The 17411-nt window shown below is 37.4% G+C and overlaps 2 protein-coding genes across 2 annotated transcripts in view; both read right to left on the bottom strand.

The window, feature by feature from the left end:
* The window catches only part of LOC145772510 (uncharacterized), a 172686-nt gene extending 160651 nt beyond the window's left edge, over positions 1 to 12035 (bottom strand). Inside the window, exons 1-3 of the mRNA XM_082584381.1 lie at positions 11782 to 12035; positions 11241 to 11349; positions 9646 to 9870 (exon numbers count right to left, since the gene is read on the bottom strand). Coding sequence (XP_082440507.1) covers positions 9679 to 9870; positions 11241 to 11349; positions 11782 to 12035 — 555 coding nt within the window. The 3' untranslated portion in view covers positions 9646 to 9678. The remainder of the gene's footprint in view (positions 1 to 9645; positions 9871 to 11240; positions 11350 to 11781) is intronic.
* LOC145771660 (large ribosomal subunit protein mL46-like) lies at positions 737 to 6415 on the bottom strand. Its single transcript, XM_082583389.1, has 5 exons — positions 6137 to 6415; positions 4376 to 4522; positions 3175 to 3283; positions 2600 to 2736; positions 737 to 1950 (listed from the first exon to the last, which is right to left on the bottom strand). The coding sequence occupies exons 1-5, from the start codon at positions 6326 to 6328 to the stop codon at positions 1648 to 1650; spliced, it is 888 nt and encodes a 295-aa protein (XP_082439515.1). The 5' UTR covers positions 6329 to 6415; the 3' UTR covers positions 737 to 1647.
* Positions 12036 to 17411: the final 5376 nt, after the last annotated feature.

Here is a 17411-nt window from a genome sequence, read left to right as displayed (position 1 = left end):
GATAAAGCTCGTGACTGAGGCAGCCATAGCCAAGTATTACAAGAAGATTTCGGACGGTATCATCATCATAATCCATCGTCGGTTTGTTCCCCACTAGTGGGGGTGGTCGATTGTTTCCGCGCAGCAATTGTCTTAATCCTTTCTCCATTTCACCCTGTCCCTTGCATCTTCCTCCTTCAGTCCGACTTTTTTAAACTCATCCTTCACTTGTTGTTTCCACGTTCTTCTTGGACGACCGCGTTTCCTCTTCCCATCTACCTTTAGATCTAGTGCCTTTCTAAGAAAACTTCCTTCCTCCCTCCTTATCACATGTCCATACCATCTTACTCCATTTGCCCTTGCCAGTTGGTCTATGGTATCAGTCTGAAATTCCGACATTTTAGAACAGTTCATAAAAAACTGTATTATTTGTGGTCCAGCACTTCACACATGTCACAGGAACTTAAACATTGGCACAAACAAAGGTTGGAATGGTTTGCCATCCGTCGGACACAGTTTATGAAATTAAATCAATTTATCATTTTTTTTGTCCGAATTTTAGGCCTCCTGGCAACCCTAGTCACAGCCGACATGCTAGCTGGCGACCCATGTCGTACTGAAAAGAGTAAAGAAAATGTCGACATGAAATAGTCAAACAGCCTCTACGACTCTGACACTATATTACACAGCATCTTGTTGTGTCTATCCGAAGTGCCATCGCACATTCTTTAAGTTTGATAGCGATTCCAATCGTCCGCTAAGATATTGAATGAAATAACCCTAACTGTTGCAGCTTCACTGTGGGACAAAGATAAATTGTAACCAAGATTCACAATTCAGTGGATAACCAAAATTTAATTGGCTAATAATGAAAGCAATAACAACTAAAGAGAAGGTATACAGCCCGGACGTCACTTGAGGTGGTGCTTTCAACACCACAAGACCCAAACAGAAAAATCCGTCATTTTTATATTGATTGATGAATATGTAAAAATGACGGATTCTGCTGTATGGAGACATGTGACACGAAAATGCGCTCTGTCTGTTTGACCAACGCTTCGTTCACAATGCACTCACAATGCAACTGAAACTCAGTTTCCTGAAGAAGCACATTTTTATCGTACAATTTATTATTTTGAACAACGACGCACGGGTTATGGCATACCCAAAAACCTTCTGAAAGAGAGGTTTAAGTTGGAGCTTTAATTCGATTTGTTTCTCGTCCACAAATCGCGTTGTAATATTGCTGAGTCATGCAGCTGCCATTAAACAAACCTCCTCAACAGTTGTGAAAAGCAACCGAACAATACAATCAGCTTAACCTTAACTCAATTGCAATTGAACTCACCGTTCTGTCATTGCCAAAACATTGCATTATGACGGCACTTCTTTCCTAGAAACAAATCAGTACTTTTTTACATCGATTGAACGTCAGCAGAGGTTGTAAAACACTAAAATGAAACGTTGTAAATGTGAAAAGGACTGGTTTGCTTGAAGGGCTCATACACGGAACTGGATCTACAAGACTTTTAAGGAAATGCTGCCAAAGAACATTGGAATAAGGTTGAACGACACAAAGCAAATAGAAGTCGTAAGTTTCGCGGTCAGGTTTAACCTTGTCCCATGCGCGGCAGAAAGTTTAAAAAATAAAAGAAAATGTGAAAAAATTTACAAAATGATTTTATCGATAGCGGCAACAAATTTCGGTTTCATGAAGTTGCGCATTTCGTCCTTCGCTACCCAGGCGTGGTCCAGGACCTTTTCGGTCTTTTCCATTTTAAAAGAAGGAGTGGATTTAGTCTGTGAATTCCTTTGGACGAACGCGTTGTAGATGAACAGCTTGGCGCCAACCCTCGCATCGCTTCGAGCCCCTTTAGGAAACTTGTATTTATAGAAACCGGACGGGGCGTTGGAGATGAAGTCCACGTTGAGGATGCTTCCGCAGTGATTGATCAAAGCACGTTCCGCCGACTAAAAGCAAAAAACAAGCCTTTGACACGCACAAATCAATGTATGCTAGGTCACCAATGAAGATGCTAGGTCACCAATGAAGAGGGTGACATAGGGAAGCTCCGCTTTCCCGGCCACATTAGAAGGGTCAGTTCTCAATTCAATAACTTTCTTATTCCTTGCCACAACCTTGTTTTCAACAAAAAACTCTTAAATTATTTTATAACCTATAAAAAGTAAGTACAATATTTTGTAAAAAAAATGTAACCCTTGTAGTGTGGCGGATAAGCCAAGCGCGAACGTAGTTTCGCATCCCCTTGATCTAAAATCCTTTGGTCTCTCCCAGCTGCGTTTGTCCCTTTTTTGACACAAACCACCAGTAACGTCACATGTGATGGCACCACAGAGGTCAACCATAATCAGCCGCATGAAAGAAAACGTCATTGTGTGGAATGTAGGTGAGAATTTCTGTATCATACTGGCGAAAAATGACAAAAGTTTTGTTTTAAATACAAAATAACTAAGTAAATTCAGTGCGGGCGTGACCTGCCAGTAGAAAGTACTTTCCGATATATAAGTATGGCACAGAAACAGTCAAAGTCAACCACTGAAATAAAACGATTCCGTTTTAAGGTTTAACTTGCAATGACTGAGAATAAAAAAACTTTACCGTTCTCAAATCTTCTTCTTTGATCCACTCCTCTCTTGGAAGGACCCACACCATGTCGTTCCCAAGTTGCTGTTTAACGATGAGGACAAGAGAGTCCCGGGGTCGACGATTTATGTTGCCAAAGTCATTATCTGCACCTTCGCAAGTAACAACAAACAATCGTAGCACTCACAATTATTCTATCGTTTTGTTGTAGCCGATAGCACAAAAAACATCCCATCCGCACTAGTTGTTGATTACAACTTTTTGTTCGTTCAAAAAATGATTATATATGTCTGTATGTGTACTTGTGTAGTCTGTAGATGTCCAAAATTTACCCTAACTAAATGACATGCCATCATGCATCCTCCTAATTAAGGTGTGTGAACAGTTTGAACACTCTGCAAGAACATTTTGCTGGTATGGTATGCCATTTGCGTAACAGTTTATTAAAGTCATTATGTACCAGTTCGATAATAAACTCTCTGAGTTAAATTTCTAAAAATATCCTTACACATGTGTGCACAAAATGAATCATCATGATTACGTACAAGCGAGTTGACAGCACGAAAACGTAATTGTTTGTATGCTCTTACTAAGCTCTTCCGTTGTATCCTTGAACTCAGAAAAGGAAGCTTCATAATTATCTTCTAAATCTTGATTAGTTTCTTTAAAATCAATATCTTCAGGATTTTTCTTGCCAGCCTAGAAAACAAATACATTGGAATTGAACCACACTGCATAGTGCATAGAGTACCCTATCTATGTTTGGTCGATCATGGCACTTCTTAGGTTTGTGGGAGCGGAAATCAAGGAGCGTCAAAAGCACCCATGTCTTGGTAGTAATACAGACGCATCATTTTTGTTCTCAACGGACACTGCTCATAGAGAACGGATTTCACTACTACAAATATGCTTCACTTATCCTGAACATATTATCATTGTCATCATAATCAATAAGATCGAATCATGGAAATACTTAGTGTTTAAGATGAATGAAGTATTTTAAAATAAGTAAGAAACCACAGATAGTGGGATAGCGATGGGCACACAACCTTTGAAGGAGTCTTGGGTGTTGGATAGTCAATAAGAAATGCTGAGAGTAATATTTACTATGTGACGTCACATTTCTGAGATTGCGGGAAGAGAAATGTACAGCTGTGAAATCAAAGCAACAACAAGAGAGTAGCCTAGTAATCAGAAGATTTCTGAGTTATTAACAACGTATGGCACCCAAGAATTGGAAAAGCACACTCGGCCTTAACTGACATCATGTGTTACATTAAAATTTTCCTTCCCTTTTATGGTTGCAAATTTTACGAGATTGAAGACATTTTAAGACAAATAATCCTAAGATCACAATTTTATAGATAAAACTTAAAACTCCGGAACCTAGCGAGTTTTTAATCCTACTTTCAAGACAGTGGCCATTGCATATGCATAATATGAGACTGTACACTTGAATACTGCTGAGTATTGCAACAGGTCAAAGTTCAAACAAGTAACACATTTAAATATAACAGCTATACATTAAATTTTGTAAAGATTTTTATTGTGCAGTACATGCATCAAAACAACTTTTTAGTGACAAGTTAGTCTGAGCTAAATTGAAAAAAGTTTTCCCCTGTAGTCATTCGAGTTACATGCAATCAACACTTACACAATATTTTGCATAAATATTACTACTAATTCAATTTGTCTTATGATGCAAATAAACACAGCATAATCGAAGTTTATCGAGGTTTAAAGGTAAAATTTGTATATAATTGTTTAACTAGAAGGATATATTATATTTACCTCTATTTCTTTAATAAGGTGTTGCTGTCTGTGTTTTTCCAATTCCCAGTCATTTAAACAACTTTTTTCAAATTCTAATTCATCTCTTAAAGCTGCATATTTCTTTTCAAAGTCGGTTAGCTCTTCTTCAAGAATGGGAAGTCTTACCTGATAATAAACAAAATGTGAAGGTTAACTAAAGCACAGTAGAATTTGAGAAAATGATTTCAGCATGACACTTCATGTGTATTAACATCTGTGCCAAGTTCCATTTGTAAACCACAAGTTTCACACTGTAAATAATTTCACTACAAACGTACTCATGTACTTTGCTGAAACTAACTCAGATCAAAGAAGTTTTTCCACAACCCCAAGAGAATCAATTAACAGCTTCACAGTTTATCAAAAGTAGCCTCGGCTACTGACATTTTATAATATGGAACAAAAAAACAATTGAATTAAGAGGTACAGGTACGATATGTTTAAAAATTATTCTGACAAACTAACATTTTTATGATACACTACTTACACTAAAATATATACTAAAATACACTATAAGATACTATAAGATACATATAGATAATAATAAGATAAGATAATATAGATAATAAGATAATATAGATAATAAGATATTAAGATAACATAGATAATAAGATAATAAGATAATAAGATAATATAAGATACACTATAAGATACACTAAAATACACTAAAGAACGGAAAGGTCAATGGTGAGAGCAATGTGTGGGGTGAAAACGAGAAGGGAAAAAAGGACTGAAGAATTGTTGGATATGCTAGAGATGAGAGAGACCATAGACCAACTGGCAAGGGCAAATGGAGTAAGATGGTATGGACATGTGATAAGGAGGGAGGAAGGAAGTTTTCTTAGAAAGGCACTAGATCTAAAGGTGGATGGGAAGAGGAAACGCGGTCGTCCAAGAAGAACGTGGAAACAACAAGTGAAGGATGAGTTTAAAAAAGCCGGACTGAAGGAGGAAGATGCAAGGGACAGGGTGAAATGGAGAAAAGGGATTAAAACAATTGCTGCGCGGAAACAATCGGCCACCCCCACTAGTGGGGAACAAACCGACGATGGATTATGATGATGATGACTTAGAAGCTACAAATTGTTACAAATTAAACAAATTGTTACGGAAAAATCCCAATTCTGAGACAATCTTTTTCAGAGAAAATCAATTTGGTGATTGTTTAATTCCAGCGATGGCTTCTGTTTATTAAGAGAATTTGTAGGGATCATTTGGGTAGGCGACTAGGCGGTTAGTGTGTTTTCCTTCCCATACCCATGATGCAAATGAGAAAATTGTTGTTTCAGTGAGGTAGATGTAAATCAACTGATATCTTGCGGGTGCACAGTAGGCTATAGCGATATCTAGCAACTTTAGTTGAGAAATTTTCACTGCAACTTCATTCAATGGTTAACCACTATTGTTAATCACGAAACCCCGTTAGACAACTGTTTTATTTTTTTCCGCTGAAACATTATTCGATTAACCTTTATTATAAGGTAATTCCTTTGAATATAAAGATGTCGCTGTGAGATTTTAGAAATCTCTGAAATCGGCTGTCTCTGAATTGAGATTTTTACAAATGGTGGCAGACTGATGTAAGTATTAAGGCAACATGGAAAGAACTGGAAAATTTTTTACCATGCTATTTGACCAAACCCAGCTAATCGAAGAATTGTGCAATGTTTGAATCAGATACATCATTTGTCTTTATGAATTAAAAAAACATGCAGTTTATGTAACCAATAGCCTACTTACTAAACAAACAGCTGCGCATAACTTCCAAGGGGATGGCCCATTGTCTGCTGACAATTTTACCACATCAACTTGGGGGTGAACCTGCATTGCAAGCGACCGTACTGTTGCATTTCCACCATTATGCACCAGACCGCACAACTTTCCAGCAAATGTAGATTTTGGAAGAATTTTTCTTGCTAAGTGTGAAGCCATTTCAATGAAATATTATTTTGTGTAACCCTATGTTTGTATGTTAATACACTCAACTAAAAAAGGTCATTCTATCAAAGAGCTTTTGTTGATCCTGCAAATGTAACAAAGTCAAATGGAATGCTAATAAATCCGACTGAGCAGCATAGAAATCAGGGTGCAACCTAATTCGTACCAGTGGCGTAGCCAAGGGGGGGGGGTTTTGGGGGTTACAACCCCCTCTTTGGCACGCGTGTGACATCACGATATTGAGAATGATGCTTTCAGTCTAAAAAAAATTGCCTAGTTTTAAACAAAATTGCATTAAAAGAGCGAGTTTTGCCAATACCAAACATTCAAACATCTCAGCCGGGAATTAGCAGTTCAAGAAAACACAGAGATTTAGCTTCATTTCCAAAAAATGCCGAAGAAAACATGATCTTATCCTTTTGCTATGCTACCAGACAGCACCATTTTACAGGAATATTCGTACCCACATTTTTGTTGAAAATGCTCTCAGAATGCACCAAATTCAAAGTAATTTTTCAAAATTTTCTGGGGGAGGCCCCCCAGACCTCCCGCCGCTGGGTGGTCAAAACCTCCCCCTTTCAAAATTCCTGGCTACGCTACTGATTCGTACCATGAACAATTCGTACCGTCAGTTCGTACCTTGAAAAAATCGAGAAAAAAAATTAAAAAAGCCGAAGTCGCTGAACGCAGTTTCCACAAACATTTTAAAAGGGTTAGGGTATCGGAGTATCGGTATCCGCAAACAAACAAACTGAAAAGATCGAGAGACAAAATAGAACAAAGCCGAAGTCGCTGATCGCAGTTTTCGTTTTTCCGCACACATTTTTTAATTTCCGGTACCGTAATGATCCTAAGAGTTTGCCGAAATCGCTGATTGCAGTTTCCGCAAACATCTTAAAAGGGTTAGGGTTAATCGGAGTTTCCGCAAACAGTTTAAAAGAGTTAAGGGTTAGGATTGATTGGAGTTTCCGCAAACATTTAAAAATTTCTGGTAATGACCATAAGAGTTTTTGTTTGTTTGCGGAAAATTTTAAAATGTTTGCGGAAACTGTGATCAGCGACTTCGACTTTTTTATTTTTTTCTCTTGATCTTGTCAAGGTACGAACTGACGGTACGAATCGTTCATGGTACGAATTAGGTTGCATCCTAGAAATCACAACTCACTCAATAGTCCATCTACAACAGTAGAAATATCAAAGGCATTTAATGAAAGCATGAAATTAAACAAATACGGATATGGAAAAGTTGCTTAAAAATAAATTAGTCGGCATTACTATAAAATTTTGGAGGTAATTTTAAATCGGTGTAAAGCATTGTCGTACATTCATTTGAAATTTGTACGTATATACAGATTTTGGTTAATAGGACTATGTTGCATAAAAGGCCAATAATTAACAGTATATTGGTTCACATTTCATCATCAGGAGTTTGATAAAATCTTAATCTAATTATGATCACTTTAGTTAAATGATAATGAATTTATGTACCGGTACCAGAGTCCAGAATGAAAACAATATCATGAAACCCCTTTAGGATAAAAACAAGCATTGGATGATCTCATCTGTGAATTTTCATTGTAATGATGTGCATAACTATCTATATGAAGATTAAATCAGAATTCTTACTAAAAAAGTGTGGTCTATATTGTAGATTATTGTCATCTCTATTTATTAACAAAAAAACAATAAGGGATTTATTGAGTTTGACTGGAGTTAATACAATGTTCATTGTTCACCTGGCAAGACAAATATAGAACAGAATGAAAAGTAACATGCAAAAAGAACAACTTGAAGGTTAGGCGATTATTGGCACACCAGTTTTTGTGTTGCAGATGTAAAGAAGTATCATCTAATAAATTAAATTTAATATCTAATCCAGACTTAAAAGTCTCAAAAAACACTAATTTAAAACTTAATTAAACCTGGCTAAGGTAACACTAACAGCCTTTAGACTTGTGTGAAGAATGACACTCTGAACTGAAAACTTATCTGCATTTGGTAACAAAATGTGCAGATGTGCTACTCTAACGATTTTTCAGATAACTATATGTAATAATCCTAACTTCTGAGGTCACCATAATTAGCATGAACGTTTATTACAAAAAATATTGTACCAAAACATGTAAAACAAGAAGCAAAAAATATACTAGAGTTGTCTATCACGAAAGCATTGTTTGATTTGTTGTGATATAATAATACCAGAAGTAGCGATAAAGCGAGCAACGCGATTACGCACGCTGTTACAGCAATTCCCGTTAAATAACTCACGGGGGGGGGGGAAGAAAGTCAATTTTGGGTTGATTAAACGTTCGAGTCAGCACAAATCGATTTAATTTTCCAGGCAGGTTATATTGTGTAACAACAATGCCCAGTAAGAAATTTACGTTTGTTTTACATTAATTCGACATCTAGCGACGTTGAATCATTATAAAATAACGTTAATTGCACAACCAGGTATCGGTAACAAATTAATGGTGGCCGTGCTTAACTATATTTATCGATGCATATACCGCAATATCAAATCTTTTCGTGCACGTCTTTTAAACCATTAAGGTTTTGCCACCTTTTCCTTTTGTTGGTTTTGTTACTGTATTTCTTTTTCACAATATCATTTCTTTTGCATTCTGACAAAGAAAAATAAATTGAATTGTATTGAATAACAGCTCCCTGCGAGAAGATTGCCTCGATTTACGTATACAGTACACTAACATAATTTTGGCACAACTGCGAGCAACACAAAGTCAGTTTGATAAAGAACTAGCTATCAGAATCGAAATCATCAGCTGCTGTATCGGAGGATGAGGTTGTCGCGTCATCAGACACATCAAGAGGCTCATCGCTTGGCTGTAAATTTACACTGTCTTTGCCGTTCGCAATGGAGCGTCCACGTTTTGTGACTTTCATACCCATCCACACGCCTTTCTCCTTCGCAGAGCTCCATCAGGGTGTTGACTAAGGAAAAAATCTATGGCTGTGGCCTATTTACTTGGAGGAATGTCTAACCCTAACCTTACAACCGCTCGTGTGGCCTCGGCATTTTTATTGCCGACGCTAATGCGCCATTCATGCACATGATACTCAGTCTTCGCTACTAACAGATCGATTCTTCCACAAGTTAGAAGCCTGGTTAGATTCTACAAGTTAAATTCTTCAGCAGTTAGCAAATGCGCGAAGAACAATTGAGCAAGTGGCAACTGAGCTATTAACATTTCAGCAAGCGGTTGAAGTTAATAAAAAGTGAAGTGAAACTTGAAGGTACATGTTGGCATAGCCTTTGTGTGTAGGTCGCCGGTGATATCGACTTAGCCTACCTGGATATTTCTTCATTTCTGCCACAAGTTCTTCTAAACAATGGCCTTGAGTTTGCGTTTTTTGCTGATGTTGCGGAGATCTTTTAACAACACCGTCTTGCCGTATTTGTGCAATAAATGCGATTGCAGTAATTTTTTGTTGGATCTCATATTACACATGTGAGCAACATCTTCCTGTGCTGATGCATCCAGTCTGCGTTGTTTGGGCAAGTGCATGAAGGAAGTCTGAAAATATAATACAATTTAAGATGAAAGTAGGCTACATTTTGGTAAGAAGCAAAATCAACCAAATGATGATTTAAAGAAAAGAAAACAGTTCAAAGAAAACAAGGTTTCTTAGAGATAAAGAAACAACCAACAGTATAAGCAACAACTTTAACAAAACAACCAACAGCTATATAAGAACAGAAAAACTGGCAAAATCAATCAATGCATAAACAAAACTTATAACATAACTTCACAAAATTATTGACCTTTCACTCTCAATACTTCCAAAAAATATTTCTTTTGAATATTTCAATCAATATTGCTTTATTTATTGTGATCACTTTTGTTTTCGTTAAGTTATGCAGGAGAAGCTATCGTGAGCGCTGATACTTGTGATTTGTTAATATAAATGTACATCATAAAATTAATTTGCGTTCTTCTGGTGACTATTTACTAGGTTACCTCGTGATGTTAAAGATGATAACTAGCTTTTTTTCCGACGTTTCGTCAGTCAGCACGACTGACTTTATCAAGGTGGCTAAAACAGGTTAATACAACCTGTTCAGCAACGATGGCACAACACAAAAACATACTGATAAAATGAGTAAAGTAAAGCAGCAAGAATCAGAATTAAAACACGCAACAAGATACCTAGAGGTTAAACTAAATGCAGTAAATGCCTAAAACCAGTAGGCTACTTCCCGCAGCGTAAATTTATCTATCTATTGGGCCACTGTCAAGAAACGTTGAAAAGACATCAGACAAGACAGAAAGCAATGGGATTAGCAATAACAATGGTAGAGAAGACGCACTGAGAATGGAAAAGGTGAAGCTAAAGTTAAAGTAATTTGTTGTACACAGAGGGGAAATTCTGACCATCTTTTTGGTTAAGAGCATGTTGTGCCTTCTGGTTTATGTACCATTTTTCTGTGAACAATCTTTTTGTATAATCCTTTTCAGTTTTAAGAATGGTGGCGTTGGTCCAAGTAATTTTATGGTCTGAGTTTATAGAGTGTTTGCAAAGAGCGGAATGCTCTGGACGTTGAAATTTAATAGCTCTTTGGTGCTCGTTGATTCTAGATTTAAGATCACGTTTTGTCTGTCCAATGTAGATTAAATCACAGTCATGACACGGAACTTGGTAGATCAATCCAGAAACTTCACCTTCTTTCATGGGGTCTTTAGCCGAGGGAAGGTATTTACCTATTGTCAGATAGGGTTTCATCGCAACCTTGATTCCTATGCCATAGAGGATACGCTGAATTTTGTCGGTTACCCCCCTTATGTAAGGAAGACAAAGAAAATAGAAAATATAAATAGAAAATATAAATGTACATCTGTAACAAATGTGAAGAAGCAATGCTGGACATCTGATCCAATCCACTTACTTCTGTTCTGTCATGATTATGCTCATCCACACACGATTTCACAAAAAGCGTTTCTCCATCCTGGCTGACTCGTACAGCCACTGTAAAGGGGCAGTTGAGTAAGTATGTGCTGTAATGGAAACAGATTTAGAGGTGGGAGAGAGGTAGGGACGTGAGGCTTTTTTGCGCTCGTTCTTTTTTTAAACATGTTTTCAAACACATCAAAACAAAATAAAAAAACAATTGTTTTTTGTGTGCAAACAATCTGCCGAAAATTTAAATGGTCAAACAAAATTTGCACTTTTGCTTATCTGAAATATTTGTTATGAAATAGATATATGAGTCGACTAGACTACAGATTCACCAATTAGATTTTTAGGCCTACTCATCATAATATACGCAATGAAAGAAATAAGCAATCTAAAAAAATAAATTAAGATAAACAACAAAGTATAGGCTACTGTTAACATGGTCACCACTGGGACTGCATTTCACAGGATTTATCATCCGATCAGTCCTTCACTCGTCCAAACCAGAAAGAAATTAGGCTACAGTAGCCTACCTTTGGTTTGGTCGAACTCCTGAGGAATGTGACATCACTTTCCTACCACCGTGTTTGCATGACAAATTCAGCTCACTGTACTTCAAGGCATCTGCAAAATGTCGCTTTGGTGCCCTTATTCTTCCAGCCTCAACAGTTCTGCTACTTCTGATGTATAAGTTTACAATTTTTTTTTCTTCATATTCTTTTAGAGCTTGGGATAGTTCATCAAAATTGCGAAATGTTTTCCCAACTGTAACTAGTTTTTCCGCCATTTTGAAGATAAGAAAAAGGAATACAAAATGGATAATTCGAAACAGAATAGGCCTACACTTAGAAATTTTGAACGCCTATATCGTCTTCTCATTAGCCTACGTATGAGAAAAAGGAATACAGAATGGGTGATTCGAAACAGAATAGGCAACTAATTAGGCCCACACTTAGAAATTTTTAACGCCTACCGGTATATCGTCTTCTCATTAGCCTACGTATGAGAAAAAGAAATACAAAATGGATGATTCGAAACAGAATAGGCAACTAATTAGGCCTACACGTATGAAAAAAAGGAATATAAAATGGATGATTCGAAACAGAATAGGCAACTAATTAGGCCTACACTTAGAAATTTTTAACGCTTATATCGTCTTCTCATTAGCCTACATAATTTTGAACGCCTATATCGTCTTCTCATTAGCCTAGCATTTTCAAATTAAGGGAGAATTCCTTATCTGGCAACACTAGTGCAGAAAATATAACCATGTCCTATGCTGTCAAACTGAACTGCCTGCTTTGGCGCGTGACCTGTAGTTTGGCGCGCAAACGCAGCAGCTCGCATGCGCAGTAAAGGCGACGTAAAGATTAAAAAAAAGGCATGGAACGGCTCGGCGCCGTAAACGTAGCCACTTTTATCATTTAATCTAGATACCGCACCGTAACACAAATAGTTGTACTACTCCAATTTTTAGTCATCCACATTTTCATAAAGTTGGATCATTTCTTCAGCATCCTGTACCTCACTGACTGCAGTAGCTGATGCAAAAAACGGAGCTGGTACACAAGTCGCACCCCTTCCCTTGGTACCGTAACTCATGACAAAGGGGAATTGACCAAAACATGTGGATTGAAGTACGTGTGAACAGTAAAGCAAAAGTAAAGTAGTTTCACCCTATATGTTTGGTCGAGTCCTGTCTTTGTCATGAGTTACCAAGGGGGAGGGGGGGAGGGAGACTTGTATACCAGCTCCTAAAAAACATTACCGGTACCTTATCATTTGTGTTGCAGTGTGGATGTGGTTGCATTGCAGTTGTTGCAGTGTGGATGTGTTGCAGTGTGGACCATTTATCGAAGATCCCGGTGCCTTAATACCGTGCAAGCTCTGTACAAAGTTAAAAAACCAAAAAAACCTAGATTTACCTAAATTTGAAATAAAAAAACTTAAAACCCAGATCTAGGTGGAAAAACCAAGCTCTGGCATCCTTGCAGTGCTTCCACTTTTACAAAGCTAGATTACCACTTGTTTTACCACATTTGCCCTCAGATTACCACATTTTTACTGTGATTTTTTACCCGATCTTAACCGTATTTCGACTTACTTTTACATTAACACAGTGGCTATTTTTACCCACTTGTTGCCATAGTTACTATCAGGTGTTGTCAGAGTTAGGATTAAAGTTAGTAAGGATTAAGGTAAGACTTAGGAATAAGGTTAGGGTTTTGATCTTTACCCAGAACTAAAAATTTTTCTAAAATGCAAGTTTTTGTTTTCAACAGCTTTAAACTTTTCTCAAATTACGACAGAATTCCTTATCCGGCAACGCTATTATTTGGTTATATTTACACTAGATAGTGTAAAATAAGGCCTAAAACAACTACTCAGTTTACAGAACGTCCGAAATAACAAAGCAAAGTAGGCCTACCAGTAGCTTAGCCAGGAATTTTGAAAGGGGGGGTTTTGACGGGCGCCGGGCTTCGTCCGCCAGCCTCTTCGCCAATGGCGACACCCAGCGGCGGGGGTCTGGGGGCCTCCCCAGAAAATTTTGAAAAATTACTTTAAATTTAGTGCATTCTGAGAGCATTTTCAACAAAAATGTGGGTATAAATATTTCTGTAAAATGGTGCTGTCTGGTGGCATAGCAAAAGAATAAGATCATGTTTTCTTGGGCATTTTTCGGTAATAAAGCTAAGTCTCTATGTTTTCTTGTTGCTAATTCCTGGCTGAGATATTTGAAATGTTTAATATTCGCAAAACTCGCTCTTTTAATGCAGTTTCGTTTAAAATTAGGCAAACTTTGTTTTAGAGACTGAAAGCATCATTCTTAATATCGTGACGTCACACACGTGCCAAAGAGGGGGTTGTAACCCCCACCCCCCACCCCTGGCTACGCCACTGCAAAGTACTGTACTTGACACCGCAGCTAGAATCTGAAAGACATCTTGACTATGAATATGATCACATGGTCACCCTACCTTCAAAGTCAAAAGTCAGGACGCATTCCAAAATCAAACCGAAAACAGCGGAACATGCTAGTCACATGCTGTTATAAGTAGTTTTTTGCATATCTGCTCGATTTTGGAGGACAACAGTTTAAATGCTATTATTTATTGATAGTATTTTATGTCAAATTTTCAAAACTTATAATTTCCACATTTTGGCAAGATTTCCACACAAAATTTCCATATTACCACATTTTTACCACAAATTTTTCATTACCACATTTTTACCACAAGCATGATGAAAATTCCACAATTGTGGTAATTACTACAAAAGTGGAAGCGCTGCATCCTTGCCACACACAGGACACAGCGGTTAGGTTAGGCATTGTCCGTGCTTTTCGTGTTGCCAGATGTTTTTCAGTTAAAACTAGAAATGATGTTTATTTTACTTTTCTGCAGATTTGTCGTAGTTTTTGATTATTTTTTCCATCCTGTTTTGCTCCATTCGTGGAAAAAAATGAGTAGAAAATGCTTCTTTAACTTTTTAAATAAACTTATTTAAAGAAGGCGGCGTCTAGTGGCGTCTGTTGGATGAAATAATTTACAGACAACACAACAATCGGAAGAAGAAGTTCTTTTATTTTGCATCACCAGCATATGCGAAAAAAACAAAACGAAAAACAATACAAGATTACAAAGTGAGCTAGGTTGTTTGCTGATGATGATAGGAGTGGCAGAAGGACCGAACTGGTCATCAAGTCTGCCACACCCTTGAGGTATCACAGCTTATTTGACATAGAACGGTGTTGAAGTTGAACGCAAATATATATTATATACAGTACAACATAAAAAACAATACACATACGAAATTTAACAGTACAATATATAACTTCACTCTGTCCTATGCACTGTCAAAACCCTATGTCAACATCAGCGACCAGGCCTGCATCAGTAGTTCGAAGCCTCTACTACAGTCTACAAGTATGTGAAACTGGCAGGATAAAATTCTCAAAGAAGCTTTCCCAGTCCGAGGATAAAGATTCAATCAATCAATATATTTTTCTATTATTGTTTGAGATGATTAGTAGCCTATGACTACTAAACTTTCTGAAAAAAAAAAAAAACAATAGTTGATTGATTTTGCCTGGTAGGTTCGCATACTTGTAAAAGCTTTTGACGCAGAGGCGGCTACCGAGATTGACAAAGTGAAGTTTCCTATTGTTGAAGTGTTTTTGCCGAATTATTCCATCCACTAAGTGCGTTGAACTGAGAGCAGTTCTGAAATGCGTTGCTCAAGCACACCCAGCCGAACCAGCGTCGGGGGATTTTTAGCAGAAGTGTGTGTACAGGAGCCGGAGTTTTGGAGTACCGTAGTATTTAGGAGCCGGAGTCTCGAGTTTCGATCGAAGTAGCAGTGGAATCGGAGTTTAAAATTCGTAGCAAAAACAGGAGCCAGATTGAAGCCGGAGTCTGTTTTTTTTTGCCAGTTGATAGCCTAATCAGTGTAACAAGTATCAGTGTACAAGTGTTTGCACTGTAATTGTCACAAAAAAGGTTTTAACAATATATGTTTTATGTTTTAACAATAATATGTATTTAACAATATAAGCCTATGACTTATATGTTTTGTGAATTTTTCGTTCCGCATATTGCAAAAATAAGGAAGAAATTTAGAGTAGGCTAGCCAGTTCTGCGTTTTCTCTGCAAAATTGAGTTTTTTTTCTAAGTTAATAAAAAAATTAGCGGTTTAAGATTTCGTGCTGGTTGATTTTATTTAGCTTCATTTCATTTTAAATAAATTGAACGAGATGAATAATATCTTTAGCTAAAAAAAATCTTTTTTGACTTTATTTTGTTAAATTTTGGACTGCTGACGTAGTTTTGGGTAATTGGGTTTGTTTCAACTTGTAGTTGATTGGTATTTTTTTCAGTGGCAATTGGGCTCGAAATTTAAAAAAAACATCTGTCAATCTTGATGGAATTAGAATTTAGAAACCCAAGAGAAGCTCTAAGTGTTGCCTACTTTGGCCTACTGCTTCTGCAATAGCCTATATAACAAGTTTTGAAGTAGGCTACCGCCAGTGATGGGCATTATCGGCGATAATTTACCGGCGATAATTATCGGCGATAAATTTTTATCGCTTATCGTTAGGTATCGCTCAATTGTTTTTTCAGTTATCGTTTATCGTCATCGCCAAAGGCAATATTTGATTATCGCCGATAATCGCTGTCCGCTGATAAATTTTATTTCTGATCAACACACGTGGAAAGACCATGAAAAGTACCGTAATATTTTAACTAGCCACCTAATTAATGAAACTAAAATTGAAACCAGTTCTTCTTCATTGCCTGAAGTGTGTGTGCACAGGTCGTTGTCAGGAGAGGGGGCACGCCCCCCCTGCAGCGACGGCCTTGACAACACAATAATTTTTAGAGTTGCAAATTGCAATGCAATGTAATGCATGCAACAATTCTCTTGTTGTTTTGCTGCAATCGGCAATCGCGAGTGAATTTTACAATTAAAATGTAAGCGCACAGGCGAAACAGCTTCCTTTGAAGCAAAGCGAAAGAAATTGGCAAGTGGTTTGTGAAAGTGTCGCAATACGAGGCCGCTTTCAAGTAAGCATTGCAGCAGAAAAAGAACTTTGATTGCAGCATCGTGCATTTTACCGCACTTTTCAAGATCAAGACTCTGGAGAGTGAGATTTCACTGCATAGGCTTAGATTAGGGGCGTAGCAAGTTAAAAGTTGTTCCTGTTTAAAGTTAAAGAAAATTAACCATGCAGTAAGTATGGAGTAGATAGGCTATGTATGACCGTCGAGAAAGGATGCAAGAACAATACAGTAGGCCAATACAGTAAGAACAATACAGCGAAAAAAAGTAGGGAGGGGGGGGCACCTGCCCAAAGTGAGAGAGCACCAAAATGTTTACCTAATGAACAAGTCATAGAAAAGCCGGTCACATAATAAACGCCATAAGTTTTCGTGGGGTAACAATATTATGATTGCTGAATGGTAATTTTGCAAATCAGAGCTAACAAATAGGATCAACATAATAAGAAATCGGTTTATAAGGAGAGGCCATAAGAGACAAAAACGTAACAAATAATAGCCTAGTGAATTTGACTGAAAAATCATTTAAAATTCAGCCAGAGAACTGGGGAAGCGCTGAAAACTCACTCAGTGGAATCCGAGGATCGGAAGCTCAGGGAGTTTAT

This window comes from Aplidium turbinatum, chromosome 6, assembly GCF_918807975.1.
Source record: "Aplidium turbinatum chromosome 6, kaAplTurb1.1, whole genome shotgun sequence".
In the NCBI taxonomy this organism is placed as follows: Eukaryota; Metazoa; Chordata; class Ascidiacea; order Aplousobranchia; family Polyclinidae; genus Aplidium; species Aplidium turbinatum.
Note: the sequence above shows the minus strand (reverse complement) of the source record. Positions and strands in the feature narration are given on the sequence as shown.